Here is a 26,746-nt window from a genome sequence, read left to right on the forward strand (position 1 = left end):
CAAAAGTTGCAAGAATAGTACAAGAAACTCCTTCACTGTGTATCCCTTCACTCAGATTCATAAGTCTTAATATCCTGCCACATTTTCTTCCTCTCTTTCATTCTCTCTCTCTCCACACACACACACACACACACACACACAGCCCTTTTAGACCAGGGAGAATTAGTGGCATATATCAAGAATAAGAACGTTCTCTTATGCAACAGTAGCACGATGGTCAAAGTCAGGACATGCAAAGTTGATTCAATGGGATATTCTAATTGACAACCTATACTCGAATTTCAATAACTGTCCCAATAATGCCCTTCATAGGTAGCTTTCCTCCACTGCAGGATCATCAGGACCATGCCTTGCACTTAGCTGTCATGTCTCAGCCTGTCTGTCTTTCATAATCTTGGCAATTCTGAATTTTAGTTTAGTTTTGTTTTTTTAATTGGGTTATTTCCTTTCTCATCATTGAATTTTCAGAGGTTTTCCATATTCTACATGTAAGTCCTTAGCAGATATGTGATTTGTGAATATTTTCTCCTCGTCTGTGGCTTGGCTTGTCATTAATTTCACAGTGTCATTTGAACAGCAGACATTTTCTGATTTTGATGAAGTCTGATTTACCATTTTTTTCCTGTCATGGGTCATGAGCGTGAGTCTTGAACTCATTCTCACTGGACCAGCCTAGGTTACATGCTCGCCATGAACCAATGACTGTGGCTGGGACAGGTTATACTGATTGGCTTGAGGCAAATGAATGGATCCAACCCTGATGTCTTCCCTGAGGAGTAGAAACCCAAGACGTAGAAAAGCCTATGTAAACCCCGGGCAGAGCTCGGAAAGGTGAGGGGCAGGAAAGACACTGGGCAGGCCACCAAGAAACATCCCAAGTCAGAGCTCCCAGCAGAACTCCCGTCGGCCAGCTGCGCACTCTCAGGGCAGCCCTGCCCGGCTCCAGGGGCCTCACTCCCATGGCCACACGTCCCAGCTCCAAAATCCAAGAGCTTCTGACCCACATAAAGCCTTCAAACCCCACTGTCGGATTGTGGCTTTTCGTCCCACTCTCATAGGGGTCAGTGGGCGTGGCTTAGCATCTCCGGGGCCCCTCAGAGCGCCCCGCCCAGTGCCCCACTCAGATCCTCAAGTGTCGGGACGCAGGGGGGGCAGGTGGGCAGCGATTCCACTGAGCGCCCAACCAGGCACACATCCCTGCGTCTTCCTTACACCTGCCTGAGCCCGGCCACGCGCCTGGCACGTTCTTGTTCCCTTCGTGATCTTTTGGTGCTGTATGTACTCTGCCTGTATATGTACTCTGCATGTATAATTCAAAGCCCCACAAGCAGATGATTACGGACCACTCATTTTTAATCTATTCAAATGTTCTCTTCTAAATTAAGTGTATAATTGTTTGGAGGGGTGGGGCTGAATCGAGTTTGGAAAAATGCCAACGTGCCAAGTTTCTAAATGTTTCTTCGACAGCAAAAGTTTTACACTCCCTCCCCTCTGAAAAAGGATACATTATTACCACGGTTGATGGACCCTCTGAAAAAGGGTACATTATTACCACATGCCTCTCGCCACGTTTTATTCTCATCAACACAGGCAAAGCTCTTTATTCCTACTGTCGAGATGGGGAAACAGAGTCTCCATGTGGCTCTAGGACCAGTTACCAGTGGCTCAGAGACACAGAGCTGGTTAGTAACCGCTCTGGAATACAAGCCTGCTGTCCACGACACCCAGCTCCTGCCTTTTCACCGACTGCCACTCAGATTGTATCTGAAAATCCCCACAGTTATTGTATTTCCATGTCATCTCTGTTGACACCTACCCTTGGCAAACTATCATTCGTGTCATGTCTGAATTCCACACGCTGACGTCCTCCACGACTTGATTTTGGAGGCTGAGCAATCATATTTATAGATAAGGCAAAGAGGAAAAAATTTTTTTGAGACTCCACTTACATTCTTTGGACATTCCCACTTCAAAGCACTTCTGGAGTCGACAGTACTGGCATCGATTCCTGGTGACTTTATTAATAACACAGTTCTTATCTCGGTGACAAGTGTAAATCATGTTCTTCTGAATACTTCTGCGGAAAAACCCCTGCAAGCAACCAAGAAGATGAGAAAATTAAGCAAAACTACTGAGCTTCGTGAGAAATCAAAGCCAACCTTATCAATGCATTGACTGCTCGTTCTGAGTAATGAAGTGAGGGCAGCAGACAAGTTAACTTATTTAAGCCTTAAAATCCTCGTGAAATATGAATAGTGAGTTCTCTCCCTTTGCTGCAAACCAGAAAGCCCCTTTTAATCAAAACTGGACTTGACCGTTATTATCTTGCTAAAAGAAAATGAATACCAAGCGAATTCACTTGGAAAACATAATGCAGAGCTGGGTTCACTCCAAACACGCTTAACTTCCTAAGTGGCCCCCTTGCGGGCCAGAATGATATCAGGTGAATCCACTGTCACGAAAGCCAACAGAAGAAGCATTCCATTTGCAGAAGAAATTATATGCTTCGTGAAAGAATTAGGTCTTTCCAAGGGAGTCTTCTCCAAATGCTTTTACATATGTAGCTCTCGTGATAATATTCAAAACACGATTTAATTTGCGAAGTGTTTAGAAAAATATTATCCAAGATTGGAAACAAGGCAGAAAAATGATTGTCTGCTCATTTAATGGCATGTGAGAGCTGTGATGTCCAGTACGGTAGCTACTAATCACGCGTGGCTATTTAAATCAGAATTAATGAAAATTAAATAAAATTAGTATGATAATCTCCAGGTCCATCCATGTTGCTGCAAATGGCATTATTTCGTTCTTTCTAAAGGCTAATATTGCACTTTATGTATGTACCGTATCGTCTTTATCCATTCACCCGTGGATGGACATTTAGGTTGCTTCCATGTCTTGGCTACTGTAAACAGCACTGCAATGAACATTGGGGTGCACGTATCCTTTCAAACCATGTTTTTCTCCAGATATACGCCCAGGAGTGGGACTGCTGGATCATATGGCAGCTCTATTTTTATTTTTATTTTTTTTTAAGGCACCTCCATACTGTTCTCCATAGTGGCTGCGCCAATTTACATTCCCACCAACAGTGTAGGAGGGTTCCCTTTTCTCCACACCCTCTGCAGCATTTACTATTGGTAGATTTTTTGATGATGGCCATTCTGACCCATGTGAGGTGATACCTCATTGTAGTTTGATTTGCATTTCTCTAATAACTAGTGATGTTGAGCATCTTTTCATGCGCCTCTTTGGCCATCTGTATGTCTTCTTTGGAGAAATGTCTATGTAGGTCTTCTGCCCACTTTTTGATTGGGTTGTTTGTTTGTGGTTTTTTTTTTTGGATATCGACCTTCATGAGCTGCTTGTAAATTCTGGAGATTAATCCCTTCAAGTGCTCAACAGCCACACATGTGCAGGGGCTACCACACTGGGCAGCACATGTACAGAATATTTCCATCATTGCAGGAAGTTCCCTCGGGCAATGCATACGCCGCAATGACTGACAAACTTAACCGAGTCATCTAACGGTCTTGGGAAATGTAACTTCCTTTGACTTACTGTTTATTATTGACTGGACCTTGACACTGTAAAGACTGTAGAAGACTGGTAACTTATAAATCATATGTGCCTAATATAGGTGCAAAGATTCCTGCCTGGTTGAAATATAACCAAAGATTATTGTTTTATTGCCTTGTAGGACATTAAGCAGTTGGGTCTAACTTTGCCACCTTATTCCAGCATTCTTTTTTCCAATCACCCTATCTGTCTGTCTGCCTCCCTCCCTCCCTACCTATTTTTTTCATATCCTTCTTTGAACCAGCTTTGTCATCTGACTGTTTCCCTCATTAATGAGTGAAATAAGTCTTCAACATGTGCTTACTGCATATTTGAATAAGTATTGGTTTTTAACTTTTGGAAAGTTATATTTTGACCGAAGAAGCAATTTATCCTGATTTTTTTGGAAACACTGATGAAACAAATCAGACTTCAGGCTCCACGAGCACAGGGTCTCCCCCCAGCTTCTCCTCTGCTTACCCATCTCCCCACACAGCTTTGCAGAGAACGGAAAATTAAGTGGTGCTTGTTAACACACAGATGAATGAAGAGTGAGTGACGGGTAAACCTGCTGTCTTTTCTAATCGCCCAACAAAAACCTCTACGCTGCTAGGAGTATTACAAGCAAGGAGTTTTACCTTATCAATTGTGATGTGACTTTTCCCTCCATTAGTAACAATTCTCTTGAGTGTGGAAGGCACACCATCCACTGCCTTGAACAGCAAACAAGATTTGCCATCTGAGTTCAACTTTCCCTGTAGTACATTAACACCCCAGGAGCCAGAACTAAAGACCTTCAAAGCTAAAGCACATTAGCAAAGAAAGCTCACATAACACACATTGTTTAGGATATTTACGTGGGCACCCTAGGATTCTGACATCTAAAAAAACATATTTTTATTGGCATGCTTCGACTGTAAACGCCTGGAAATCTTGTTTAAGGTTGCAACTCCTCTCACATCCCAGACACACACATTTTCCAAGAAAACGTAGTTTATTTTTGTACCTCTGGAGCTACAAATATGCTCAGAATCTAAAATAACAGGTTATAAACACTCTGAAGCTCTAAGAGAATCTGTGTACTGTGGTCACCTCAAACATATTTTTTCCTGCAAAGAATACCTACAGGACACTCTTGGCTGCCAGATGTACAAACTCAATTGACAGAAACTTCACTGCTCTCCCGTCAAGTAACACTGACACATGGAAGATCCGGTCTTTTTGCAGGTGTGAAACAAGTGAGGTATGGACCAAGGTGACCTCCTCCACTTATTACAAACTGAATAAGCAGTTCAGCAAATTCTTAAGTGAGTGAGCACAAAGGAGCGGAAACCAATCTCCTGACACTCAGATGAAAGAAGAAGAGAGAATTAAGAACTTTATATGTCACTAATTATGCAGTCAGCGTGGTTCATGAACAATGATAGCAGAAACTAAATAGGACTTCTTGGTTTTCCAAATCAGAGTTTGGGCTGGATTTCAGGAGAAGGTCTAAGTTTCAGTAAATTATTTCCACCAGGGTAGAATACTTGCTGACTAAAACGTATGCTGTGAGGTATTTTTATTCATGGGCTGGGTAAACAGAAATGCCCTCTGAGGCCAAAGAGAGATTTGCATTGTCCAAACCCCCCTCCTCCGCACTAGATACTGTGAACCGTTCTGTAAACCTCGTTTCCACTGCTTGGAGGACCTCGTGCGTGCGTGCGTGCGGCACCATAGCCCGTGTCACCCAAATTTAATCTACTTAATGTTTTATTTAGGTTGATTCTTCTTTATTTTTTATTTAAAGATTTGTTTTGATGTGGACCATTTTTTAAAAGTCTTTATTGAATTTGTTACGATATTGCTTCAGTTTTATGTTTTGGTTTTTTGGCCCCGAGGCATGCGGGATCCTAGCTCCCCGACCAGGGATCGAACCCGCACCCCCTACAATGGAAGGTGAAGTCCCAACCACTGGACCACCAGGGAAGTCCCTCTTCTTTTATTTAATTTTATTTTATTATTATTTTTTTAATGCTATTTCTTTTTTTTATTAATTTATTTATTTTTGGCTGTGTTGGGTCTTCGTTTCTGTGCGAGGGCTTCCTCTAGTTGCGGCAAGCGGGGACCACTCTTCATCGTGGTGCATGGGCCTCTCACTATCGCGGCCTCTCTTGTTGCGGAGCACAGGCTCCAGACGCGCAGGCTCAGTAGTTGTGGCTCATGCATGGGTCTAGTTGCTCCGCGGCATGTGGGATCCTCCCAGACCAGGGCTCGAACCCGTGTCCCCTGCATTAGCAGGCAGATTCTCAACCACTGCGCCACCAGGGAAGCCCTCTTCTTTTATTTTTAACATTATTTAAAATGGAAACCTTTAACCTCTGGCTCAATTTGAATACCAGCACCAACTGTCAACATGAGAAGGTATTCATAAAATAAATAAAATGAAGTCGAACAAAACAATAACCAGATGCGATTTCACTCTCGCTGGATCCTGGTTCTGCTAAACCTCACTCCTGGCTGAAAGGGAAAGGAGCAAGACTTAGGTACAGATCAGCACTGACTTGAGGCTTCTCCTGAGGAATTCAGAGAAAATAAACATGTTTCTCACTATGTGATTCAATGAGGTTTAAAGCCATGAATCTGTCCCACCTAAAATTGGGAGCCTCGTAATTTGGGAATCAAAACTGTATCCCAAAGTTGTTATATGTAATGAGCTTTAGAAGTACTGAGTTCAAACAGAAAACAGACTCACAGACTTTGAAAATAAACTTCTGGTTACCAAAGGGGAAAGAGGGGAGGGAGGGATAAATTGGGAGTTTGGGATTAACATACACACACTACTGTATATAAAATAGATAGGGCTTCCCTGGTGGCGCAGTGGTTGAGAGTCTGCCTGCCAATGCAGGGGACATGGGTTCGAGCCCTGGTCTGGGAGGATCCCACATGCCACGGAGCAACTAGGCCCGTGAGCCACAACTACTGAGCCTGCGTGTCTGAAGCCTGTGCTCCGCAGCAAGAGAGGCCACGATAGTGAGAGGCCCACGCACCGCGATGAAGAGTGGCCCCCGCTTGCCGCAACTAGAGAAAGCCCTCGCGCAGAAACGAAGACCCAACACAGCCATAAATAATAAAAAAAAAAAAAAAAAAAAAAAGATAAACAACAAGGACCTACTGTATAGCACAAGGAACTCTACTCAATATTCCATAATAACCTACATGGGAACAGAATCTGAAAAAGAATGGATACATGTATATGTATAACTGAATCACTGTGCTGTACACCTGAAACTAACTCCAATATAAAATAAAAATTAAGTTTAAAAAATTTTTAAGTGGAAAAAATAAAAAAGGTTTCCATCAAAGCAAAGTACCGAGTGCAAGTGTGATAGTTCTTGCAGCTAGGAGATGGGTAGAGTCACATCTGCAGGAGGAAAGACTGAAAAGCTGAGCAAGTACACATGAAGGATTTGGTCCTCTTTGGAGGAGCAGCCCCACGGCAAAGAGGGTGCAGGAGGGTGCGGTGGAAGAGTCCCGGCAGGGAAGGAGAGGGGCGGGCTTGGAGAGTCACAGCCTCGGCGCTAGGCGCACTCACGCACTACCTCCTGAGGGTGGGGCTGGAGGCTTACTTCCAAGACCCTTCCCAGCTGTACCTTTCTGGGACTCCAAGTGTGTCCTCGCACCAGGGAGTGATAAGTTGGGATGGCTTGAGAGTGAGGATGAGGGGGCTTCTGTGGGCAAAGAAAATGGCCAAGGAGGAGGTCTGAAGATGAAGGAAGGAGAGACCGTCCACCTGTAGGGGTGACAACTGCGATTTCTTCAGACTCACAGACACAGAGATCAGGCTGGTGGTTGCCAAGGGGGAGGGGGTTGGGGGAGGGATGGAGTGGGAGGCTGGAGATTAGCAGATGGAAGCTATTATGTACGGATTGGATAAACAACAAGGTCCTACTGTAGAGCACCGGGAGCTGTATTCCATATCCTGGGACAAACCATCATGGAAAGGAATATGAAAAAGAATGTATATATGTGTATAACTGAGTCACTTTGCTGTACAGCAGAAATTAACACACAACATTGTAAATCAACTCTACTTCAATAAAAAAATTAAAAGAAACAAAAACAACTGCGATTTGTTGGGACTAGCCTGGGGCTTAAAAGACACCAACAAGAGGGCTTTCAGACGGTGTCAGCTTTATCTTGGAGCGGAGACCTCACCGCACCTCTGTGGGGACCTGGGGCAGGTGTCTGTGACCAGATGGAGGCTGGAGTGTCAATCCTGGCTCATGGTTGCTGGTCATCAGGAAGTCTGAGGGCCCGGTTTTCTGACACCAAGTCTAGGGTTGCTGGTGCCACGAGTTTCCTCTTTCACTTTCCAGAAACATCCTTTTTTCCCAGTAAACACAGAAAACTTCTATCAGGTCTTGAAGGTGTTATGTCACCTCACCCAGGAAGCCTTCTCTGACTGATCCAAGCACACATGAATGCTTCCTCTTCTAGATAACCTTGGGCTTTTGCTTTTCCTTCTACATCACACCTATCTGAGTATGATATTTAAAATATTAATCAATAGTACCATCTACTTCAGAGGTTACATGGCCATCGTGGGGGAAGTCCAGTCTGTGGCCAGCAGTCACAGCCTCAGGAGTCCCGTGGGCTTCAGAGATTTCCACCACTGGGTGTCACAGAAGCACCACCAAGTGTGACATCTTTCTTGCTGGGATTCCAGCCTCCCTGACAGGGGACAAGGAGGAGCATGGGGGCCAGCTCCATAGAACTAGGGTGGACAAGATGGGGACTCCACGGTGACTTCATGCGTCTTCCCTGGACTCGCCACAGTGGACTTGGGTGAAAGGAGACAAAGACTGAAGGCGATGGTTAGTCAACAACTGGTAGGAACATAGTTCAATATTTCAGCACCTACTACAAATGGATTGGTACAAATCAACTGCATATCCCCAGGACCGGGACAGAACCTGACACATGGCAGATATCCAACAAACAGCTGTCGATTGAACGAATGAACAATGGGCATCCTCAGCTATGAACAGAGCCAGAGTGATAGTCCTGGATGAACTATACCTTAATTCCACAAAACATTCCTCAATGATAATGTATTCCCTGAGGATGATATTATCTGTACTTAGGGAAGGAAGCATCCAGATTTCCCTGAGGTTAGTAGAAGACCCACTGATTTGAGTTGTAATCAGGTCAGTCAATCAGGACTTCTGTTGGTTAGCCATGATTTGTGTTGGTTAATCTGTTAATTAACTTTTGTTGGTTAACTGCTAACTTGGTGAAACCTGCCTTCTGCTGTCTAATCATGGCTCCTGCAACTTATGCGTGACTTTTACTGTTTGAGATCGCCAAAGCAAGTGACACAATTAATGCTCTAATTACCTAGATTAAGAAGCTAGACCTGGGGCTTCCCTGGTGGCGCAGTGGTTGGGAATCTGCCTGCTAATGCAGGGGACACGGGTTCAAGTCCTGGTCTGGGAAGATCCCACGTGCCGCAGAGCAACTGGGTCCGTGAGCCACAACTACTGAGCCTGTGCGTCTGGAGCCTGTGCTCCGCAACAAGAGAGGCCGCGATAGTGAGAGGCCCGCGCACCGCGATGAAGAGTGGCCCCCGCTTGCCGCAACTAGAGAAAGCCCTCGCACAGAAACGAAGACCCAACACAGCCAAAAATAAATATTAAAAAAAAAAAAAAAAGAAGCTAGACCTGCATCACAAACTGGGTCAAGTGTTTTCTAACGACGGGTTTTTCAACCTTTCTTACCTCATAGGCTCTTCTACTCTTGCTATCGAAGAACTGGCGTCCAACCAAAAAGAAAAAAAAATACTCACTTGGTGGAGAAGTCTACATAGGCTTTAGAGCCATTTGCGAGCCATTTGCTTCGCATCACGGCAATAACCATGGAATGCCCACATCCTGCTCAGAACTCTTCTGTCTCCCCTTGGGGATATGAGGTGCCAGTGTTCTAACTAACGTCCTATCTACGGGACAGAAACAATCCTCAATCAGAAGGAACGGTATCTGTCTCTGTAAACCTAAATATCCTCCTATACGTAACTACTTACAGTTCGTAATTCCCTTGATGGACTAGTCAGATGTCCCAAATCTAAACAGGACACGGAGAAAAGTGACTCATCTCACTCCTTCTTCATATTTTGATATGACATTAAGTTGGGCCTCCTTCTCTCCTCTCATACTCTCAAATCATTGCGCCGATTCTCATCATTTTTTCTCCCATGCATGGGCCCTGTTTCACCTTCTAGTTTTCAGATATCATCACATATAATATCTTTCACCCTCTCCCAAAGGGGGAGATTTTTTGGTTGGTTCAGATAGTGGGCTAGTGGTTAAGAATTAGGCTTTAAAATATGTTTATGAAAAATAATTGCCTGGGGACTTCCCTGGCGGCCCAGTGGTTAAGACTCTGTGCTTCCACTGCAGCGGGCACAGGTCTGATCCCTGGTCAGGGAACCCAGATCCTTCAAGCCGCACGGCAAAAAAAAAAAAAATTGCCTGTAGTTTGTGTATTATATATAATTATAAATAATATCTTGCCTTACAGAAATGGAGTGGGGCTGAGATTTTTTTAAATTAATTTTTATTGGAGTATAGTTGAGTTACAATGTTGTGTTAGTTTCAGGTGTACAGCAAAGTGAATCAGTTATACATATACATATATCCACTCTTTTTTAGATTCTTTTCCCATATAGGTTATTACAGAGTATTGAGTAGAGTTCCCTGTGCTATACAGTAGGTCCTTATTAGTTACCTATTCTATATATAGTAGTGTGTATATGTCAATCCCAGTCTCCCAATTTATCTCTCCCACCCCTTTCCCCACTGGTAACCATAAGTTTGTTTTCTATATCTGTGACTCTATTTCTGTTTTGTAAATAAGTTCATTTGTATCCTTTTTTTAGATTCCACATATAAATGATATCATATGATATTTGTCTTTCTCTGTCTGACTTACTTCACTTACTTCATATGATATTTGTCTTTCTCTGTCTGACCTGATAATCTCTAGGTCCATCCAAGTGGCTACAAATGGCATTATTTCGTTCTTTTTTATGGCTGAGTACTATTCCACTGTATATATGTACCACATTTTCTTTGTCCATTCATCTGTCAATGGACATTTTGGTTGCTTCCATGTCTTGGCTATTGTAAATGGTGCTGCTATGAACATAGGGGTGCATGTATCTTTTTGAATAATGGTTTTCTCAGGGTATATGCCCAGTAGTGGGATTGCTGGATCATATGGTAGCTCTATTTTTAGTTTTTTAAGGAACCTTCATACTGTTCTCCTTAGTGGCTGTACCAGCTTACACCCCACCCACAGTGTAGGAGGGTTCCCTAATTGGTAAGGTAGGAATACACTGTTTCGGGCTCTGATCTTGCCCCCTAGGTGATATTTACATCATACTGTATGCTGCTGGCGCCTACTGAACAGAGGCTGGAGATGGTGTTAGATATCCTACAATGCAGAGCAATTCCCCTGCTGTAGACTGAAAGTATCCCCCGAAATTCCTACATTGAAGCCTATTGCCCAATGTGATGGTATGAGGAGGTGGGGCCTTTGGGAAGCACTTGGGCTATGAGGGTGGAGCCCTTATAAAAGAGACCCCAGAGAGCTAGCTTGGCCCTTCCTCCCCCATGTGAAGGTAAAGGGAAAAGACAGATGTCCAGGAAGCAGGCCCTCACAAAACTCTGAATCTGCCAAGCGCCTTGATCTTGGACTTCACAGCCTCCTGAACTGTGAGAAATAAATGTCTGTTGCTTATTAAAAAAAAAAAAAAAAGAATTAGGCTGTAGCTCGGGTACACGTGGATTTAAACACTGACTTGGCCGCTTAACTATGTGATATTGAGCAAGTTACACTAAGGCCTCAGTTGCCTCATCCGTAAAATGGGGATAATAAAGTACCTACTTCATAGGATCGCTCAGTGCACCCAATCAGGGAACACATATAAAGTGTCAGCACAATGACCAGCACATAGCAAGGGCCCCATGAATGGCAGCTTTAGTTACTGGCAAAACCTCTTTCCAAAGCTTTCTTCTGGACAATTTCCAATACACATTTTGTGTTTAAAATAAAGATTCCCAACTAGGACAGAATACTGTTCTGAATCTCTGAACAACATGGGCTATTGTGCGCAGACAGCCTCATGATTCCAAAGACTCATTCATATATTGATCCATTCACTCAATGCCAATTAACTGGGGTGGGCTCTCCCGGGGCGTAGAAAGATGGATAAGGCCTGGTCCTGCCCCTCCTCAATCTACCAGGAGCATTAAGTCAAGTGAACCCAGCAGTGTGGAAGCAGCAAGTGAAAAAGGGCCCAGTACAGTGCCTGGCAAATAGTAGGCACACGGCAGTTATTTACTGAGTAAAGGCCGTAGGTATTCAAAGGAGTCAGAAAGGAGTCAACACTTGATCCCAGCTCTAATGAAGGGGTAGGATTTGAACAGCAAGACAACCAGCAAGGACCTACCGTGTAGCACAGGGAACTCTACTGAATACTCTGTAATAACCTATATGAGAAAAGAATCTGAAAAAGAATGGATAGATGTAGATGTATAACTGAATCACTTTGCTGTACATCTGAAACACAACATTGTAAATCAATTATGCTCCAATAAAATTAAAAAAATATATTTCCCCCAAGGAGCATTATGGGTGAGCAGAGACTGGGGTTAGGAAGGACAGGGAAGGGCCAGTGGTCCAGGCTGGTAGAGTCGTGAGTGATGGACGTGTGTGTGAGACACAGCTGGGACAGTGGCTGACATGCAGACGGGGGAAGATCAAGAAGGCCACGCCAGGCGCTTGCTGGGAAAGTACTCGCTCTTCTGTGCAGGAGAGGACTAGGGTCGGAGGTATACTCCACCCAGATGGTTCAGGAAGCTGTGCATCACTGATTTCATCGTGCATTTATTGCATGCATACTGAAGCAGACAGTGAACTCTGGGTATCAACACAGATCCCTAAAACCCAGAGCCTGCCCTCAGGCCTGAGCAGGAATGGAGCCCAAGAATGCTTGATTTCTGAAATGACAGTGCAATTGGCTGACTTGTGTATAATTCTAAAGTTGCTTCTGAGAATTCACACCATGGTGTTTTGGATGGAAGTTGCTTTGCTGCCTTAAGAGCCATTTACATCGGGCTGAACAAGTTCAGAAACCATCAAGATCCTTTGAAGAAAGGCACTAAGTAAGAACGTTTTTCCTTTTTAAAAAAAAGGCAACTTGGCCCTTTATTTGTCATAAAAAGCATCGGGTCAGGAGAAATTCACCCCAAAACTAGTGTGGGAAGCACATCTGTTTGCACTGGGCTTTTGCAGAGCTAACTTCTATCCCACGCAAAGTTCAAAAGGGTAATTTCTCCTTCCTGAGTGAGAGAAGAGAGAGAAAAGTGAGGAGTGTTACTTAGTCGTTTTTCCTCGATCATTAAGAAGACTATATCTCAACCCCATCTCAATCAAAGAGTAATACGCAGGTGGCCGCCCCAGGGAGGCATGCCCCGGGCCAGCCAGGCGGGCACGGCGAGGTCCTGGCCAGGCCAGCGCAGGGCTGCAATTCCCATTTCCAGCCAGAAGCAGAGACGGTGGCAGTAGGAGGAGGTGAGTGTGGAATAAGCCCATCACAGCAACTTTGGGAAACACGGCTTTCAGACCAGGAAACACGTTGCCTTAAACAAACAAAAAACACCCTCCAGAGTGAGTGGAAGTCTATGCGTGACAACGTCTGAAAAGTTATTAATAGCCAGATTTGGGGGGAGAAAGAGAAAAGTGAAGACCTTTTCACCCCACTGAAAGACAATGGTGAGAGGGAGGGAGAAAGTAAAAAAACAGCCCACTATTTTGATGACAAACAGAGAGTTTCCTCCCCAGCAAGGAGGGTGGGCACGCATGTGACATGGAGAACACTGGACAGTAGAGCTGGGGGGGCCGCTCTGAGCCACGAAAGGAAAACAACGTTAAGATTCCTACTCCAAACGAGAAAGTCAAGTTGTCCCAAGGGGTAGAGGCTTAGAGTTGTTTATTTTTTGTTAAAAAAAAAAAAAAAATCCCCGCCAGGGGAAGGTCCCACTTTTGGAAATTTAGTAAAGATGAATGGGTGACAGTGGTGAAGGTGGTGGGCGCCGAGGTCTGATAGCCTCGGCTTCTATAAGGTCCCTTATTCCCCGGCGCCTCTCGCCTGCTCCCTGGGAAAGGGTCCCTTCTGTCCTTCCACCTGACCGGGCATTTCAGCCCTAACTCTCTCCTTTCAACTCCCTGGGACTGGAAATTTCCTGAGCACATTCACTCTCGCCCAGGTTAGAAAGGCGAGCCTTTATTTTGGGAGATGCCTAGAAAGATGGTTCGTCTCTAAAGAAGGCGAAGACTACAGATTTAGCAAAAATATCATCTCTGTGGGAACGAGTCTTTCCAGAAGAGGGTGATTAAGGTCTTTTCCTGGACTTTGTCAGGTAAACCCCTGAGGGCTCAACCCCTGTTAGACCCAGAGGCCAATGCTCTCAATCCTTCTAATCCCCAGTTAATTAAAACTCCCCGGGAATACCAAGGCAGAGGCAGCCCGTGTTCTTAACTGTGAACCTGAACTCACAACACCAGAGATCAAGGTTTAAATCTCCAAAGTCCTCCATGTCCCAGGAAGGGCACGGGGCCACTGCGTTCAGTGCACAGTGTTCTTTACTTTAGAGGAACATGATCTGGGGAAGAAATGCCACCAGGTAATATAAACTGGGAACCAACAAGTAAGAAGAGATTAATTGGTACAAATGTCTTTTAATTTAGGTAAAAAACTGGCTTTTTATATTTCCGAAACATGACCTTGGATAAAATAAAGAGTTTTTGAAAGTGCCCAGCTATCATATAGCTCTGACTGATTATTATAACCCCATTCTGATTGCTAGGCAGCCGATCAATCAGGTTTGGGGGCCAATAATCACAAACAAAATTTGGGAGGAGAGAGCTTCACAAGGCAAGTAAACACTACCGGTTAAACTGGCTGTTTTTCAAAAAGTGAAGGGATCTGCTCTGGGCTGGCTTCCAAAGCGTGTGGCCTGGGTGGTCACACAGAGCCTGGTTCTAAAAGGGTACTAGGTTTACTGCCCTGCTGTCGTTGTCTTGAAATTCTGAATCATTGTTGAACAAGAGGTGAGCGTTTTCGTTTTGTACTGGGTCCTGCAAATGAAGCAGCCAGCTCTGGCTCCAGAATACCACCTCCAGCAAAGGCTTCCAACCTTCTTCCTCCGTGAGGACCTGGAAGTCTTAGGTAGCCTCTCTTTTCCTCTGGCTGACCTGAAGGCTAGTTGTAAGATTGCTGGTCAGACAGAATTAAGCAAGTCCACCACCATTACACTTAGTCGCCCCAGGATCTCCTCGGGATGTTTTGAGCAATTCGATGGTTCCAGAAAGAGCCAGAAGGGAAAACCATTCGGGACGTATTTGATGTTCTACAATGGGCTTTATTTCCCACTTGGATAAGGGACTTTGGAGGGCGCTGGGAGGAGTAGGAAGAATACCGAGAACTTTTCCATAATTGGATACAATTTCCTTCCAAATAGCACATATATTTAGGTGCAATCTCAAGAGGGAATCCAGAAGCTCAGCCATATGCGTCCTAGATGTCTCTCACTCCCCCATTGGGAGCCACCAAAATAAAGAGTAAAGTAGAAAGAAGGTGAGGAATATGAGGTCAAACAGTTAATCTGTTACCCAAAGAATTTCTGTATAGCAGGATAAATATCACAAATATAGTATCTTGGGGACCACCTCCCCGCTTCTCAAGAATCTGAGTTGAGACAGGATAGAAAAAGTCTGAAAGAGAGAAATAAAACCTCTAAAATGGACGATTTCACTGGGCTCCACATAGCTTTCTTTAAATCTGGTCTTGAGAATTTACATTAAACCAACCAAAGACATCTGTTTTCTAGATTACTTGGGTCAGTTATTTTGTGCCCTTCGACCATGAAACCCATAGTTACCGATTTATCATCAAGATTACTCTAAATATAACAGGGCAAGAAGCCAATGCATTTTACGTGTTTTAATTCTCAATTCTTTCACTGAGAAAAATGCACCAAAATAGCTCCTCAGCTACAGCCTGGGAGTTAGCAGACCCCAGCTGCTTTGCACATTAATTTCTAAATCTCATCTGGACTCAAATTCAAGATCTTCATCTGTACTGAAGAGGGGGGAAAAGGTAAGCAGAAGGAGACAGAGCCAAAACATGCTCAAATATATTTAAACTCTTTGCAGAGGAGTATGGATTTTTAAAATCTCTTTTAGAAGTCTGGTATGCAACATGTCACCATCGACAAAGCCAGGACTCGCTCCTTCATGACATGCTGGCTGATGAGAATGTACATCTCACAGCAACTCTGTGTATCACCTAATTCACAGGCCCTTCACAGACGCCAATAATTAGAATGTACTGGTATTGTTCTATGATGCGAAGAGGGACCTAAATTAGAAAAGAAAACAGATGCTGGACGAAAATTTCTTGTACTTTTTCCAAGTTAATTTAATTTTCAAGGCCATTCAGGGATCTTCTACTGGAATTTTTCTCACTTATTTTGTATGTGGTTATGTCCTGAATCTGACATGAAAAGGAAGAAATCATAGAGGACGCGGAAGCAGGAGAAGGGAAGTCGGTCAGGCCTTCACATGTAAGTCATCAAGAGTCTGATAACTGTTAAAATAACGGGCATTTATTGGCTGTAGGCTTCTGTTTCTCTTCACCACAGACACTGCTCTGATAGAGCAATGATCTCACTAACAGGGTGGGGAGAAAATACTGCTTAAGCTCCAGCTCTCAAAATGGATTCTGTCCTTATATAGAAAAGCCACGGTGACTCTAGGCTGAGGCCTGATACACACCTTATCCCAAATCCACCCTCTCAACTCCGAGGTCATCAATGAAACAGTCTGGAGTCCGCCTGCCCCCCAAAGTTGCCTGTGTCCCTTGTCCAGGCCTCCACACCTAGACCATCCTCTCTCTCCTCCAAGCCTTCACTCACACTGTTCCCTATGACTCAAAAGTCCTTTCCCTGCCTTGCCCTTTAGTTCATGATACAGCCCCCGAGAGGGTCAGGCACCTATGAATCCCCTACTACACAGCAGCACACCCTACGGCAACACTCACTCCACAGTACTGCAGTGATGGATCTTCATGTCTTTCTTCCTCAAAACAGGAATCCTTTGCAGGCAGTATCTTAATTATCTTTGTGATGGAGCATAAGCAACTTTTCTAATTAAAAAATAATGTGGTGCACCCAATGTTCATAGCAGATCTATTCACAATAGCCAGGACACGGAAACAACCTAAATGCCCATCGACAGAGGAATGCGTAAAGAAGACGTGGCACATATATACAATGGAATAGTACTCAGCCATAAAAAAGAATGAAATAATGCCATTTGCAGCAACACGGATGCAACCAGAGATTATCATACTAGGTAAAGTAAGTCAGACAGAGAAAGGCAAAGACCATATGATATCACTTATCTGTGGAATCTAAAATATGACACACAAATGAACTTGTCTGTGAAAAAGAAACAGACCCACAGACATAGAGAACAGACTTGTGGCTGCCAAGGAGAAGGGGAGGTGGAGGAGGGATGGAGTGGGAGTTTGGCGTTCGTAGATGCAAACTGTTACGTAAAGGATGGATAAACAACAAGGTCCTACTGTAGAGCACAGGGAACTATACCCAATATCCTGGGATAAACCACAATGGAAAAGAATATAAAAAAGAATGTATATATATATAACTGAGTCACTATGGTGTACAGCAGAAATTAGCACAACATTGTAAATCAACTCTACTTCAATAAAAAAAATAACACGGTGCAAGTTATTTTGCTTTTTATGTATCATATGGCGATTCCATGTAGAAGGAAAGGGAGGAAAAGAAAGATCAGAATGGAAACTTAAATTCAATAAATATAACAACCATCAAATTTTTTTAAGCATAAGGAAAAGGAAAAAGGATGTTATATTTTCAACAGTGAAACTCCAGGATCATAAATTCAGACAGCAATCCCAACTTCATGATTTATCCCAACCTCCTTTCCTTCTTATTCCAAATTAGTAAGAAAGCAGCTCAAATTTCACCCCCAGCTCCTCTTTCTTGATCTTTAAAATTAAAGTTGCAATATTTTGTCAGCACGGTGCCAAGATCTGAAATTGGGCAGGTCCCCAGTGCAAGAGGTAAAGGTCTCTTAAACGGCATGAACTTGCCTGCAGTCAGCACATTTCGGCTCCCACCCAAGCACCCCGCGTTATAACAGCATGCTTCTGAAGCGGCTGCTCTCGAAGCCCTAACTTGTGTGCGTTCTGTGCCTATTTGATGAGGGGAATTCGGCAACACACACACAATTCACTTTTGAAGTGTTACTTCTCTGCTTTTCCGTCTCATCCCTGACCTGAGTTGACAAACAGGGGCAGCCTTCTGACTACACGGGGGAGAAGGGGAAAATCAGTCCCGGTCAGAAAAGAGGTAGCTGCCAATCAGTTCATCTGTTCTCCAGTTTTCAGTTAAAGGCAGCTAACGGATGTAGGGGGACACATTTTATTTTTTCCTGACAGAGCCCTTATGTTTAAACTCTTAGCTTCATTTTCCAAAATTGCTGGCTTTAGACTGAAGAAACACACAGCTTGAGTGGAAAGCTGTATGTTCTCCTATATCCTGTATCAAAATGACATTTTTCTGCTCAGTGGCTACTTCCCGCTTGGCCTCCCAACGCTCTGCTGCCTGGGACGGGCTTGTGGCATGGTCTCTGCCCCAGGGGATGGGTGTCGGGTCCCACGCTCCCCGCCAGCGAGGAATCCCTGGGAGCTCTGGGGTGCTTCACCCAACTTTGCTCTCTTTGGATGATCATTCGGTGGAATTTCATTTACCCTTCCAATTTTTTCCAGGAGGACAAAGAAGATAACTTGGAAGGGTGTGTTTATTTGGAACTCATCTGAAAGAACTCCAGTCTCTCTTAAGCAGCTGCCTCTATACGGCATTTGGGAATTATTTTCCTTAGATCAAACAGGACTGAGCATTCCCTTGGCCACGGCTGGCCTTCTTCCCTGGAACACACACGTTTTCAGGATTGCTATTTTTATCCAGAGTTTTCTCAAATGAATAATTAGGAGATGTACACAGGCAGGAGTAGGAAAAAGTGCTAGGCCCCCATAAATCATGACCAACTGACCTGTAACCACCGAAGGACTGAATGACTTTTTGTTAACAGTTTAGCAGTTCTGTTTCTGCGGGACTGCACTGTCGCTAGACTTCAGGGATTTGTGGGGCAGTGGGAGTTAGAGCTATGGGAGAAGTCCTTCAGGATTGGACCAGCCACCCCTCAGGGCTGGAAAAGCTGCTGTGAATCACGTGATCCTGGTAATTTGACGTTTAACATGCCTATGGGGGCAAGACGATAAGACATTATATAGTAATTCCTATTTCTTTTTGTTTTATTTTTTCATTTTTTACTTTATTTTATTTTTATTTATTTGGCTGCATCGGGTCTTAGTTGTGGCACGTGGGATCTTTTTGCTGAGGCATGCAGGCTTCTCTAGTTGTGGCACGCAGGCTCCCACGCGGGCTCAGTAGTTGTGGCGCACGGCTTAGTGCCCCGCGGCAGGTGGGATCTTAGTTCCCCGACCAGGGATCAAACACACATCCCTTGCACTGGAAGGCAGATTCTTAACCACTGGACCACCAGGGAAGTCCACCTGTTTGTTTTAATATCACCTGAAGTTTGCTTGGTTCACCCAAATCTTCGAGAGGCACATTAGGACTGAGCATTACACCTCGGTGGGCATTAGAACGGACCTTGTGAAAACACCAGGCAGCGGCACAAAAGTGGCGCTTTCATCCTGCCAGAAAAACGGAGAGGACTTTTAGAAGGCCCTCAGAAGGAGATTCTGAATTAATCTGTAATTTCAGGTTTCCAAGTGGCTTTTACAAGTTTGCTTACCCGAAGCATTTCAGAGCGTCATCTCTTTTACTTTTTCTCCGCACGATGTTCCACAAGCATCCCGACCTGAATCATGGCCCCTCATCTTGTTATCTTAATGGGGGGAGGATAGAGTGTCCTGCCGCCCTTCCTCATTAGGAGTCCTCATTTACACATTGAGGAAAAAAGTGCCGAACGTGAATTATTTAAAATCTACTGTATCAGTGTGTGTTCTGTAAGCATTCACTACCGGCAAAGCAGACCGATTATTTTTCACTTTTAATTGTGCTGATACCTCATCTGCTCGGTTGAAAGTGGAGAGTGGTAGGTGACACCGTCTCTCACGCCGAGGACCAGAGAGGCAATGAGGTCTATCATTTAAAGCCAAGATAACCCACTTAGTGGACATACCTTTAACATGCTGCTAAGGATGGGCAACCTGGAGTAGCTTTTCTCGTCTGTAATGTGTGTCTATTACTGTGTCAGACATGAATGAGAGCAGGACAGAGCCCGCTTCCTTAAAGAAGCTCTCAGCTGAGGGAACCGGTGACATGCCACCAACCACACACAGACAGCCATCGCATGTGAGTGAGAAGGGGCCCGCCCATTCCCCCACCTCCTCCACCAAATCTCAGGTGTGACCTAAGATGAGAAGCATCACATGAGATCGTCGCTAGGTATGCTTGGAGACCTTGTCCTAACCTGAAGAAAACAGTTAGAGCAACAAAAATATATTTAGATAATAAACTTACAAATCTGTGATTGGAAACTGATCGAAATAAGATTGCACACAGGACACAAGGATTTATTACTAGACATTCAAAATGAGCCCTAATCCCTCTCCTCCCTTTCGACCCCCAAGACCATCATCAGGAAATGCCCACGGGTACTGGATACGTCGGTATGTGGTCAAAAAGTGTCTCACCGTTATCTGAATTTAACATATCCCTTCCAAACACAGCAACTCAGGAATTCGTTTGGGCGAATCCACAGATAATGACTATAGAATCATTCTGATGTTGTTTATTAAGTCAAAGACTTGTTATAACTCTTGTGTATCCTCAGCACCCCATCCAGTGCCTGACCTGGCTTCTGAGAAACATTTGCTCATCTGGATGGATGCAGGGTTGCATGGGGGAAATGACTCAGTTTGCCAAACTGAGACCAGCCGGGACCTGGGACCCTCTGCTGCAGTGCTTGCACCTGGACAAACGTCTCCTTGAGAAACAAAATACAAAGAAACCATAAGGGACTAAAAATAGCTGCGTGCATGCACAGTTGGGGCAAATTATGGACAAGAAGATACAAAAAGACCAAAAATCCAACTGCCACTTCTGAAGAGCTGGGAGCAAAAGCAGGGCACTGCGCATGCCCCCTGCACTCAGCACCACCAAAGGGGCGGGCAGACCACCTAAGCCACCCCTCCGGCCCGACCCCTGGGCCTGCCCCTATCCTCACCCCATATAAGGAACCAGCTCGACCCCCTCGGGGAGTGAGTAAGGGAACCTGTTGCTTGTTCTCGCTCCCCTCTGCTGCAGCAGGGGCCCCAATAAAGCCTTGGTTGAATTTCTTTTCTGGCCTCTAGTCAACTTCTATTGATTAAGGAGGCCAAGAACCCTGGTAGGTAACAAAACGACCTCTGCTGAAGCAGAGGGATGGCCGAGAGAAAAAGCACCAGGAGGAAGGCTATGGGGAGTTTCTACTCTGCCTCTCACTGACTTTGGGACCCGAGCAAACTGTTGAACGACTCTTGCGGTTCCAGTTCACACATTTGAAATCATCTCTACGCGTCTTCCAGAGCCGACGTTTGAGACTTCCAGGAGTCTGAACGAGGAAACACACGTCCGAGAGTCCCCCCGTATGAGCTCAGGTCCATGGCTTTTGTGGGACGGGTCTGGTTTGGTAAGATGCAAAGACATGAAGAGATCCAGCATCTCCCAGACCTGGGTCCTTTTCGCACTAAGTCGATATCCAGCAAAAAGACAACTCCCAGAAAGCTAACCAAGTCCACGGCAGGATGCAAAAATGAGCTGCAGCATGTGTGACGCTGGTGAGCTTCGTGTCCGCACTGTCAAACAGAACCACTTCGGTGAAAGCCCGAAGTCGGGCCCACACGGTTCATACCCTCCAAACCCACCGCTCCAATCCGGTGGGAGCTTCAGAACGCGCTCTTGCCTTCCCCATTCCCAGCAGTTATCCCTGGAATCTCGACAGCCCGTCATCACCTCGAGTCAGCGTGCCAGGGGAGCAGAGGCCAGGAATGTTCTACCTCTGCCCCCAAAGGGACCGGGCGAAGGAGAGGCTCCTGCCTTCCTTTCCATCTGGTTTCTCCAAGAAAAGGGAAAAAATAAATGGAAATGAAAAGTAGACAACTAAAAAAAAATCACATTTAACTTCCTTTTGCTAATGTCTGTAAGTTGATTTTTTGGCCTGGTAGGAGATTCCAGATGGGCCGTATAATGACTATAATTTAATACGAAAAACCCGAGTTCAAAGGAACACATTTTTCCAAGTCAGAAAGTGGGTTGTCTCCCGTGTAATGCAAAACACCGGGACAAGTCATTGCATTTCTTCTCTTATTGCACGTTCGCCTTTCAACCTAGTATCAGTGGAGCCGGACCCGAAGCCATCAAACTAGAAGCTGCCGCTCTCCGAGATGGGCCGGCACTGGTGCACGCTCGCCGAGGGGCCAGAGACTGCTCACAACGCAATGTGTTTTCCTCCGGGCTCTCAGGATTTATACCACCAATTAAGGGCATAATGAGTGCCCCAAGTTGACCTCCTAGGAGCAAGAATTAATTAAGCACAGTATTTCTTAGTAAAGGATGACATTTCCCCAAACGAGTAATGCAAGGGAACCGTATTTCCTGATATTACTGTGCTTCCATGTACCATCCTGAATTGTTAACAAAGATAGAATGATCCGGGAACATGGCTTAGTTTATGTTTTTAATTTGGTAATGAAAGAAAACAATCTTTACTTTTATCCTTATTTGGGGGGCAAAGAGAATGTTTTGAGCATATTGCGTATATGTAAAGCACAAAATTATTTACATTAGTAATATAATGTCACTTCTTTTAATTACCAACATCAAGACAAAAGAAGGAAACTGGGGCTCGTATTTAGAATCTCTAGCTTTCGAAAATGAAGAGCTGTGTTTTGAAACTATTTGCTCCCTAAAGGTCTTATGGTTCCATAAATTCTGTAACCGAGTTTTTTTTTTAAAAAAAAGGTTAAGGCTTTATTTTGGAAACTACCCCTTCGATAGTCTAATCTAGGGGCTGGCAGAGTCCTTCCGTAAAGGGCCAGATGTAAACTTTTTAGCCTGTGAACCATATAGTGTCTGCTGCAAAAACTCACGCCAGCCATGGCTGACTGAAAGCAGCACAAACAATTCACAAATGAGCCAGCACGGCTGCGTTCCGAGAAAACTTTATGCATGAACACTGAATCTGAATTTCATATCATTTTCATGTGTCATAAAATATTCTTTTACAAGTTTTTTCAAGCTTTTCAAATGCAAAAGCTATTCTTAGCTCTCAGCTGTACCAAAACAGGCAGTGGACCAGACTTAGCCTGTGGCCTGTAGTTTGACAACCTCTGGTCTAAAAGTAACGTCTATTTTTAAGTAATCAGTGAGGTCTGAGAAAATGCAATCTCTGTCTCTCTCTCACACAGACGCACACGAATAGAGAGTCACACACAAATCCACCTAATTATCAACACCAGGGTCTCTGAAACCACTGATGTGGTACAGGGAAAATATGGCTTCAAGCATGTGTCTTTAGTGCTATGAACTAGACGTGAAAAATATCTCAGCCTTGAAGAAACATTACGAGGGTGGTAGGCAAAAGAGACCTCCTTCCTCCCGTCCTTTCTCATAAAGAAAATTCCCACCCTAAATTACAAATTATGCCCTCTACTCCTGGAAGGAGTTAATGGAGCTAGCATGAATCTGGAAATCCCTACAGCCTACTTGACAATTAATGTATTTAACTCTAAAGAGCAGAGGCTTTTTAATTTAGCCCATCAATCACTAACAGAACATTTTGGTTGAAAATATTAGGATTTCCAAATAACTTTATGGCTCTGTAAATTGCCAACATACCATCTGCAACTGAATTAACATTTATAACCAAACTGAAATAATAAATAAAGCAAATTATGCTGCAAATATTCGTGAGTGCCCAATATGCACTTGAGAATGATAATTAGCATTTTATAATCACGCTTCATTTTCTTTATCCAACTCCCTGTCACATTAATGGTAAAATATTTTAAACTGTGCTCTATCAGCAAATGGCAGTACAATCTCTAGATTAGCCATTAACTAACATGGAGAATGAAAACAGTCTGTGTTGCTGACATGATGCATCCAGAGAAGTTTTACTTGTAATCACATCCTCCAGTCTCCCTGGCCCTTATCTCTGGGTTTGGGTTTTTTTTTCCCATGCTGCCGAAACAAGCCTCAGAAAGGCAATGCTTCCTTTGCACCATCCGAACCTCTATGAGAGCTGAAGCCACACTCTTTTGCTAGGAGAAAAGAAAGAAATAGGATTTAAAAATTTATTATGCTCCTCTGATCTAGAAAACCGAGAGGGGTCTAGAGGTCAAGAAGCTTTAAGTCACTCAAATGGAATAACTCTGGTCCTCAAATAATTCTTTCCGAAGTTCTTTCTCATTATGATCTGACATCCTCAGCTGTGGTATGTGCAATTTTTTTCCTAGCTTCAAATAAAAATGAACTTCATTAAATAAATCAGTAAAAAGTGGATATATATGCATATTTCTTTCCCAACTAGATTTTCCACCAATTAGTAAAATTTCCCCAAAGTTTCCCATTACCTTCCTTCAAAATCACTTCTTTAAAATAACTGTATCCAGATGCTTTCTTGACTCTTTTCTGCCTTGTGCCCCTCCCCCATCTGCACTTGGCGTTTCAGGGTTTTCTCACACGGTTTCTGGCTTTGTGTGTAGCTCCCACACCTCTTTGGTCCAGTGCTGTCCTATCTACCACCGAAGCCACTGGCTGCATGTGGCTACCAAGCACTTGAAATGCGGCTGGTCCAAACTGAGACTGTTCTAAGTGTTAAAGTAACTTCAAGTTTGGGAGACTTAAGTATGAAAAACAATGTAAAGTCTCTCAATGGTTCTTTTGAAATGATAATATTTTGGATATGGAGTTAGATAGCATATATTCTTGAAATTAACTTGCTTCTTTTTACTTTTTGAAAACGTGGCTACCAGGACACTTTACATGACACATGTAGCTCGAATTGTGGCTAGGACCATATTCTTATCGGAAGGCGCTTGTCTAGTATTGGGTTGGCCAAAATGTTCGTTCAGTTTTTTCCATAAGATGGCTCTAGTACCACTTAGTTGTCTTTAACTTCATTCAAAACAATTTTGTTAGACTGTATGTGACAGCTGTCATATCGGCGTGCATTTAAAAAAAAACTTATCAAAATTGGTGAATTTTTGTGTAGCCATTTTAATATTGAAGATAGAAGAAAAAAACAAGTTTTTTGGTATATTATGCTTTATTATTTCAAGAAAGGAAAAACGCAACTGAAATGCACAGAAGGATTTATGCAGTGTATGGAAAAGGTGCTGTGACTGATTCAATGTGTCAAAAGTGGTTTGTGAAGTTTCGTGCTGGAGATTCCTTGCTGGACGATGCTCCACGGTCAGGCAGACCAGTTGAAATCAATAGCGATAAAATCGAGACATTAATTGAGAAGAATCAATGTCATACCACGCAGGAGATAGCCGACATACTCAAAATATCCAAATCAAGAGGTGAAAATCATTTGCACCCGCTTGGTTATGTTAATCGCTTTGATGTTTGGGTTCCACGTAAGTTAAGCGAAAAAAATGTTCTTGACCATATTTCCACATGCGATTCTCTACTGACACATAATGAAAACATTCCGTATTTAAAACAAATTGTGGGGACTTCCCTGGTGGCACAGTGGTTAAGAATCCACCTGCCAATGCAAGGGACATGGGTTTGATCCCTGGTCCGGGAAGATCCCACATGCTGCGGAACAACTAAGCCCATGCACCACAACTACTGAGCCCACGTGTCACAACTACTGAAGCCCATGCGCCTAAAGCCCGTGCTCCACAGCAAGAGAAGCCACCACAGTGAGAAGGCTGTGCATCACAACAAAGAGTAGCCCCGCTTGCTGCAACCAGAGAAAGCCTGTGCACAGCAATGAAGACCCAACGCAGCCAAAAATAAAATTAATTAATTAATTAAAAATAATAATAATAAAGCAAATTGTGACGGGCGATGAAAAGCGGATACTGTACAACAATGTGGAAAGGAAGGGATCGTGGGGCAAGTGAAATGAACCACCACCAACCACACCAAAAGCCGGTCTTCATCCAGAGAAAGTGACGTTGTGCGTATGGTGGGAATGGAAGGGAGTCCTCTACCATGATCTCCTTCCGGAAAACCAAACGATTAACTCCAACAAGTACTGCTCCCAATTAGACCAACTGAAAGCAGCACTCGATGAAAAGCGTCCCAAATTAGTCAACAGAAAACGCAAAATCTTCCATCAGGATAACACAAGATCGCATGTTTCTTTGATGACCAGGCAAAAACTGATACAGCTTGGCTGGGAAGTTCTGATTCATCCGCCATATTCACCAGACATTGCACCTTCGGATTTCCATTGATTTCAGTCTTTACAAAATTCTCTTAATGGAAAAAATTTCAATTCCCCGGAAGACTGTAAAAGGCACCTGGAACGGTTCTTTGCTCAAAAAGATAAAAAGTTTTGGGAAGATGGAATTATGAAGTTGCCTGAAAAATGGCAGAAGGTAATGGAACAAAAGGGTGAATACATTGTTCAATAAAGTTCTTGGTGAAAATGAAAAATGTGTCTTTTATCCTTACTTAAAAAACCGAAGGCACTTTTTGGCCCACCCAATAAGTCCTGAATACAATGATGCCTGGGATTTTTGGTTGAGTACATGCTCTGTGATTGACCAAAATGATTATTATTAAAAGACCATATCAAGTAAAGCTTTTGATCTAATCAATCCTGCAGGAGGCCCATCAGGCAACTCCAGACATTTCAAAGAGCAGTAAACCTGGCCTCGTGCCGTGCATAATCATATTTGTATTGAGATAAAGGTTTGATGAGCCACACGTTCATGTGGAGATAGAGGGCAAGTGGAAATGATTCTGTGAGTTGTAGGGCTCAGCCTCCGCATTGGACCAAG

General features: G+C 43.9%; 1 protein-coding gene across 7 annotated transcripts in view; it reads right to left on the minus strand.

Annotated features, from left to right (window-relative positions):
- Window positions 1-26,746, minus strand: part of RARB (retinoic acid receptor beta) — a 439,200-nt gene that overhangs the window by 99,476 nt on the left and 312,978 nt on the right. For all 7 annotated transcript variants that reach the window (XM_057546169.1, XM_057546176.1, XM_057546175.1 and 4 more), the window contains one exon: window positions 1,950-2,091. In XM_057546169.1, coding sequence (XP_057402152.1) covers window positions 1,950-2,091 — 142 coding nt within the window. The remainder of the gene's footprint in view (window positions 1-1,949; window positions 2,092-26,746) is intronic.

This window comes from Balaenoptera acutorostrata, chromosome 4, assembly GCF_949987535.1.
Source record: "Balaenoptera acutorostrata chromosome 4, mBalAcu1.1, whole genome shotgun sequence".
NCBI classification, from domain to species: domain Eukaryota; kingdom Metazoa; phylum Chordata; class Mammalia; order Artiodactyla; family Balaenopteridae; genus Balaenoptera; species Balaenoptera acutorostrata.